Source organism: Macrobrachium rosenbergii, chromosome 50, assembly GCF_040412425.1.
Source record: "Macrobrachium rosenbergii isolate ZJJX-2024 chromosome 50, ASM4041242v1, whole genome shotgun sequence".
Taxonomy (NCBI): domain Eukaryota; kingdom Metazoa; phylum Arthropoda; class Malacostraca; order Decapoda; family Palaemonidae; genus Macrobrachium; species Macrobrachium rosenbergii.
Genome location: NC_089790.1, coordinates 19,090,665 through 19,098,169, shown reverse-complemented (window position 1 = coordinate 19,098,169; position 7,505 = coordinate 19,090,665). Strand labels below are relative to the sequence as shown.

General features: G+C 41.0%; 1 protein-coding gene across 27 annotated transcripts in view; it reads left to right on the top strand.

Annotated features, from left to right (window-relative positions):
• The first annotated feature begins 2,541 nt into the window (after positions 1–2,541).
• Positions 2,542–7,505, top strand: part of Mkk4 (MAP kinase kinase 4) — a 69,622-nt gene continuing 64,658 nt past the window's right edge. For 24 of the 27 annotated variants that reach the window (XM_067094138.1, XM_067094132.1, XM_067094130.1 and 21 more), the window contains exon 1: positions 2,554–2,842. In XM_067094138.1, coding sequence (XP_066950239.1) covers positions 2,776–2,842 — 67 coding nt within the window. In that variant the 5' untranslated portion in view covers positions 2,554–2,775. Of the gene's footprint in view, positions 2,843–7,505 lie in introns of all 27 variants that reach the window. The other 3 variants (XM_067094117.1, XM_067094135.1, XM_067094126.1) reach the window with 3 other exon arrangements.

Sequence of the window (7,505 nt, the reverse complement as noted above, 5' to 3'; positions counted from 1 at the left end):
GATTAAGTTATCACACGCGGGACGCAAATTATTAATACCTTGGAAGATGTAAACAGGACGTTTACATTTGTACGTAAGTCAGAAGCAATGCTTTATTTTCACTAAAACTTACTGAGCCTTATCGAATACTTCCCCAAAGGAGGACATAAAGAAGGCTTTTATTATTCCACGGGATAAACATAATCAGAACTGCATTTTTGTTCACAAACCCCAAAAATCCTGTTTTAAAATAGAACAAGAAATATTTTGTACCGTCAGTAATATAGAAGATTAAAATGGTTTCTCCCCCGATGACAAACATTACCCCTGTTCAATCAAGAATAAATATTGAACTGAGAATATTTAAGTATTTTCCTCTCAAGAGTAAATTATGATTAATTAAAATGTCTCATTTTTATCTAAGGGACTGTACAGCCAGCCATAGTCAATTCCTTGTTCGTCCATTTCTTATAATATTTAGATTAATTTTTATACATTCGTTTCTTTTTGAGCAGATGAGAGTAGAACAATTACAATGCCTGTTATCAATGTTCGAACATAATGTTGACACTTAACTTACAGAGAGGATAGTAGTTAGATTTAGCCAGCCTTGTGCTGGCACGGGGTCTTGCTCTTCAGCAGCCCGTAAAGATTATTATATGTTTTGTATTTGACAGACCACAATATTACGCAGTTTTCTCTATAACATACACGCGTCACTTTTATGTGAAAAGTCAGAAACCAGTATTTTGCCAAGATGTAATATGCAAGTGAAAAGTAAATCAATTTGTTCTCTCTCTCTCTCTCTCTCTCTCTCTCTCTCTCTCTCTCTCTCTCTCTCTCTCTCTCTCTCTCTCATATTTTCAAACTGAAAAAATACTCTATTGGTTGTCATGTCATATCTTTCCAATGATGTCATAGTAAGAAAAAGTACATGAGAAACATGAAGCAAGATTTCAGCAGTGTGAAGAAGAAGCACGTACCCTTTGATAGACATTTTACACTTGGCTTGTTGTTGGGAGATGGGTTTATTACGAGGAACAAACAGATAGGTATCACAACAGTAATGGAGAGAGAGAGAGAGAGAGAGAGAGAGAGAGAGAGAGAGAGAGAGAGAGAGAGAGAGAGAGAGAGAGAGAGAGAGAGAGAGAGAGAGAGAGAGAGAGAAGCATTACTGGTAAACTTTCTAAATATAATCTGATTACCTTCGGTGAATATTAAAAACGTTACTGTCGATCTGTTTTTCAGCGTTCAGTTAAACAAACCTGTGTATTATTTTGAGCGGGAATCGAACTTTTGCCACTTGATTTGTATTACTGTTGAAGCAGTCTTATTATAAAAGATTGTCCTGTGTAATACGGCCACAGCTTACGTATCCTTGTGTTTTGTTTATTCTACATAAGTTTGATATTCTGGTGACATTCATGAGAAACGGTTATTTGATTTGCATATTTTTATAGTAGCATCAGACCATTTTATTTACCGTTGCCATTTTGTTTCGCTTCGTTTATAAACTAATATTGATACCATCATTTGTTCAAATGCAGATAGCGAGATCAACTTTACATCTGTATGAGAGAGAGAGAGAGAGAGAGAGAGAGAGAGAGAGAGAGAGAGAGAGAGAGAGAGAGAGAGAGAGAGAGAGAGAGAGGTGTGTGTGATCTTAATTTGAAGCGTCGGATGCCTTTTACATCGTTCTGTCTGATTAATTTTTTCAATAAATAATAATCCCTTGTTTATAAACGTAATTATTCTAGCAGGTACAAGCCATCTCATGACACTCCGTGACCTTACGTCATTCATGCATGTCTGACTTATAACTATGCAGTCCGTTAATAAGCCGAAATTATGAATAAGTTATCTAGGGGAATACGGATGAGTGGTCACTTAATTTTTACACTTTCATACTATCAATGCAGCACCGGAAGTGTTGTTTGAAAAAGCAGGATCGGGTATCAACCGCCAGTAGAACGTCGGGTAGTGACATTTACTGTTTCTTCTCCTCGTTTCTACGGTCCTACTCCACTGAAGATATAATTGTGAGTGAATTTTTCGTCTTCTCCACAAATTTCACAACTCTGTATTTAGTATAAAAACAACAATGGTTAGTTTGAGAAATTTGAGCAAAGTTACTGGCATTTCTTTACAGATTTTCAAGCCTTAAAAATAGAACTTCTCTCGAGGCATTCAGGCAAACATTCTTTTGATATAAGTTGCCGTTTTTGAGAAGGAAATCCCCCCCTGATTGATGTATGTATACTTTGGCATGTTAAACACATAACAAAATATATTAGTTCAGTATCCCACAAGAAGAACGATTTGTTATTGCTGCAAAACATTACTTCAATCTGGATGCGTTTCCTGTAAAAATAAGTGTTTAAAGGCTTGTGGCTTAAGAATTTTTCAGCTTATACTAGGAATTATCAAAATATTAGGATAGAAAATTTTAAAAATTAATTTATGATAGTTTTGGTGACATTTATAAGACAGAAGTCACTCAGACTCTAATAGTAAGTCAAGATGTAAGGAAGAGAACAGCTCATCCCTGGCTGGTCAAGTTTCATTCAGATCTTCGCTTCCTGATGGCTATTGACAACTAAAGGATGATGATGTTTTGTGGCGATAGGAAATACAAATGAGTGTCGTCCTTTGGCGTGATTTGTGCGACGCCCCGAGTGAAATGGATGTTAGTGACTGGGTCAATGTGCAATAGTAGGAGTGGATAGCGCGTGCAGGAGGAGGACGTGAGAGGAGAAGGAGGCCTGTATTAGGGGGGAGAGTTGCAGGAAGTATACCATGGCAGATCAACAACATCCACCTCCGAGTAGACCTGGATCCTTAAATATGCCTGCAGCAATCCCAGGTGAGCGATGGCGACGGGTCGTTCGTCAGGTATATTAGCAGTAAGCATCAACGGGAGTATTTTAACGTCTTTAGCGTGGTGGTCATTAAAAAAAAATCAAGGTGGTGTTAGTCGAATCATTACCAGACGACGAGGCCTAGGCTGCAAGGAAGGTGTACCTCAAGGAGGTCATATCCTGGGTACTTTCAGGAGGTCCTGGCGGGGGACAAGCTGCCAAGTTAGGTGTAACAGTATCCTGGGAGAGGTTATGTAGGCCTATGGGTGGGAGGTCACGGGGACAGTGTAGTGTCTTTAGAACCTATTAGGTAGGACAGTGTCCTGGAAGAGGTCATGTATGGGTGAGAGGTCACAGGGACAGTGTACTGCCTTTAGAACCTATTAGGTAGGACAGTATCCTAAGTGAGATCATTTATGGGCAAGAGGTCACAGGGACAATGTAGTGTCTTTAGAACTAATTAGGTGGGACATTATCCTGGGAGAGGTCATGTATGGGCAAGAGGTCACAGAGACAGTATATAGAACCTAATAGGCAGGAAAGTATCCTAAGTGAGGTCATGTAGGGGCAAGAGGTAACCTGGGCAATGTCCTTTAGAATTTGGGTGCACTATGACTTTAGAATTCAACTTCATATTAAAATACACCCAGTCAAACTGCCAAAACAGCTCGGTTATTGATGGTTTGGTAAGATGTAAATACACACAATGATTTTGCTAGAGAAATATTTTTTCTAATAGTGTTGTTTTTCAAGTGTGTTTTGCTCTTTTTTTCATGAGCAAACCACTTATTTCTGCATTGTTTATTCCTCATTTTTCCCCGAACAACAGTTTAGGGTTTTCCAATGGGGAGTAGAGGTTTTAAGGGTTGGAGAAATTAAAAAAAACAGTCCTTTAATAGAAGTATGAAAAGGCAACAAAAAACATAATTCTTAGGCAGAAATGAGCAAAGTGAAAATGCCACATATCTAAAACTAACCTAAGTTGCAAAACTAGCTAAAATTCCTTCATGGCCTTTGCACCCCCTTACAATAGTCTTACCCAACCTTTGGATCCTGTTGTATGCCGTATGCAACTGCAGAATTACCAAACATATCACGCCTTAGTAAGCATAACTAGACATACTAAAATTTAACTAGCCTAAGCCTAGAAAGTACTTAAGCACAGAAAGTCGCGATTGAAATTAAGTACGAGGTCTGATAACCTAACTTTAGGTTGTAGACTTATCGAGGTTATCAATGGTGATGTTTGAGAGATGATATTCAGTTGATCCTGTTTGTAGTTTAGGGGGTTGGGATTAGGGTGGAAGGATATTTTGCTTGGGAGGATACAGCAATGCAGCGTGCCATAAGAAGCTATGAGGTCTTGTCTCAGTGATGGCTCATGAAACATTGCCATTTTATGCACTGCTTGTACTCCTTGATGTCAGATCTCAGCACACATGACTTAATGCCTCAGCAGAGTCTTTCAGTGGTTTGGATATGAGCACCAGTTAGTGGATCAACAATAAGTTCACTATGGTTAACAGTTCTATGCTTAGGCTATATACACAGGAAGAAAGACAAATGTAGGCAGGCAGTCCACTCATCAATAATCACTGACCTAGTAAAGATGTGCTTTTGAATCAGGGCAATAAGTATCTTAGTGTCGCTTGCTCAATTCCCTAAAGCACACACAACCTGAATTTTGTGACCATGTTTGTCTTAAGGCTTTACTCACTTGATTGGCAGCTGATTAAAAAGGAAAAAAGTTGATCACCTCCAAGCAGTAGTTACACTCGGGCTGTATTTTGAATTATTTTTTCATGTATAAAATACTTATGTAGCAAGCAGTTGATAAATACAGTATCAGGTCTTTTCAATAGCTAATAGGAGTTTGTTCTCACTGGAATACAGACCACTGCCTTTCATGTAGGATTATCCTTCAGTACTGTCTGGAAATGGTTGCTGAAGCTTGGTAAGTGTGTTCTTCGCTGTGTGTCTCAAATAACCCTGGTAGCTCCTTGTTGGGCCCATGCTGAGTGATATTTCATTAGATATTTTGTGTCATTTTTTGTTGCCATTTTATTTTTGAGGAAAATATCCAGTCTATCTCTTTCAATCGAACAGAAAACATGGTACAATGAGAAAGTATTAAAGAATTTTTGAGACCTATATATACAGATCAAATGTTTCATTTCATATATTCTTCTCTGTTGGAATACAGTATTGCTCTTCTATTTTATATAAGTGACTTACAAAGCAATTACATAGCTATTAGTTTTATATAAGTAACTTACCCAGTAATTACTTAGCTAAGAGTTTCTACTTGACTGGCAGCTTAAATTTAGAAATTCGTGGTAGCAATTCTTCTGTTTTTGTGTAGGTGACAAGACCCCGCCCACTGTCAGGGAAAGAGAGAGGAACAACTAAGCCAATAGACCAATTTGTTTCTGCCGCTGGTATTGTTCATACATCGTGTGACTAAGCGGCTGGGTTTTGACAATTGATTTTTCTTCACATTCCCATCCGGTGAAGTATTCTTTGTATGGTAGCCTTTTGGCATTGTTTTTTATTACTGATTATGACTTTTTAGCTAGTTAGTATGTTAGACAATAGCTCTTCTAGTTTCTGCAATACCCGGTTGACAAAAATTACCTATGACTCTCATACCCTGTGCACAAATTGCAGTGGGCAAATTTGCGCCATTGATTTGACACGTGACGAATGCAGGGATTGGGACAGACGTAGGCTAAATGTAATATTTTGACTTCTCAGTTGAATAAATTAGAGAGAGATGGCAAGAGGAAGGCAGCCGCTAAAGCTGGTGAGAAATTAGCTAGTCAGACAACTCCTAAATCTAATGATGTATTTATTCCTACTGTATCCCCTCTTGTCATTCCTGTTTCCTACACCACCTACTCCTGCTTCTGATTTTCACACTCCTGAACCCGATCGCATTGCCAGCACGGGAAATAAATTCGAATAGAGAATTAATATGGTGGTAGGTATAGTGGCCCAATTAGGGGCATCCATGCATGTCCTTATGGATAAGTTTGAGAAGAAAAGTGAAAGTGAAGTGTTAGTGGAGGAGGTGGCTGTTCATCCTGCTGATTCTCCTAGGAGTCGGTCACTGCCATACTCCCTTGAACTAGGGAGGTGGCATACCATTAGCCCAAGGGAGGTCAGTGGGTGGCATACCATTAGCCCAAGGGAGGTCAGTGGGGTCTGCCCACGAGCAGTCGCCCCCTCGGACCAACCTGTTGCACCCTAGGTTGAGTCAAGAGACAGACACTGGAAAGGTGTCTCGGGAGTGCGTCAGCTCTTGTCTAGTTCGGGAGATTCTTTGCCGTACCGTAGGTGTCAGTGGCACTTTCCCGACAAGTCTCCTCTCTTGAAGAGGCGTTCTTCCTCCAAGGATCTAGCTCCTTGACTTCCAAGCAAAAGGTTGAGAGAGCCTCCTCTTAGTCCTCAACCTTCTTGCAGTAAGTGGGACAACCCTGAACGTTTCTTCTCTCCTGGACGCCAGGAATGAGCCTTGAGTCACTTCTCTTCATATAAGAAGCGTCTTCTTTATGATTCCAAGCACCCTTCTTGTAGTGTATAACAAAGTTCTTTGTCTAGGCGCCTGGATTTGAGCGAGCGCCCAATAGTGGCTGAGCACCGTATATTACCTAAACGCCAGCCTTCAATTCATCACCCTGATTCGGCTAAGCTTCCTGCAGCACTTGAGCCTCCCGAAGCACCCAAACTGCCTGTAGTGCCTGATTTCCCTGACGCTGCTGCTCGCGTTAGAGCTCCGACTCATCGTAGTGCATCGTCTCCTCCGCCTGCCGTCAGTGTTTCAGGGGAACCAACCAGTGCTTTGATGTTGGCTTCTAAGCTTCAAGTGCCAGCTTCGTCTAGTTCGGCGACATATTGTCAGTCCGCTTCAAATTTGGATCCAGCTGTAGCTCCACTTCAGTGCAAGTTGGATAACATTCTGCAACTTCTTCATGGACCATCCACTGCTAAGGCACCTTCATCGGATGTCCCCTTGTCTCCAGTTTCATTTGAAGAAGAGGATTTAGATCAAGATTCTCCAACGACTGGAACTTCTGGGTTTTCTCTCCTGCGTGGACAAAGAAGTCAAGGACAGTTCGCAGGAGATTGCTTTGCTTTACGCAATGGGCGTGCTCAAGAAAAGGGAACTTTGGGTTTCCTTTACATCTAAAGGTGTTACTTCAACTCAAAAGTCAGCGCTTTTATTTTCCCTGCTAGAAAAACATCATCTTTTCCCACAGAAATAGTTAGTGAGATTGTTTCTAGCCTTCTAGCCTTCATAAGGAGTCCACACAGGATCTCCTGACAGTCGATAAAGCGACAGAGGAAGTCCTGGTGGATACTGAGGTACCCACCAGGACTTCCTCTCCTCTGCTGTCTAGGCCCTTTCGGTGGGGCAGACAGAGATTTCAATCTAGGCCCAGAGGATCGGTTAGGTTCACACCCCGAGCCATCAAGAAGTCATCAACACTAAATCTTCAACCCACAAGTGAGACTTCAGTCTTCCATGCCCCAGTGGGTGCAAGGCTCTTTCTCTTCTGGGAGAGATGGAGTTCAAGAGGGATGTACCAGTGGGTAGTCAAAGTACTCAAGGAGTGTTATTCTATCCCCTTCAGGGAGAGGCCTCCCTTGACCAGCACTCCCGTCGCA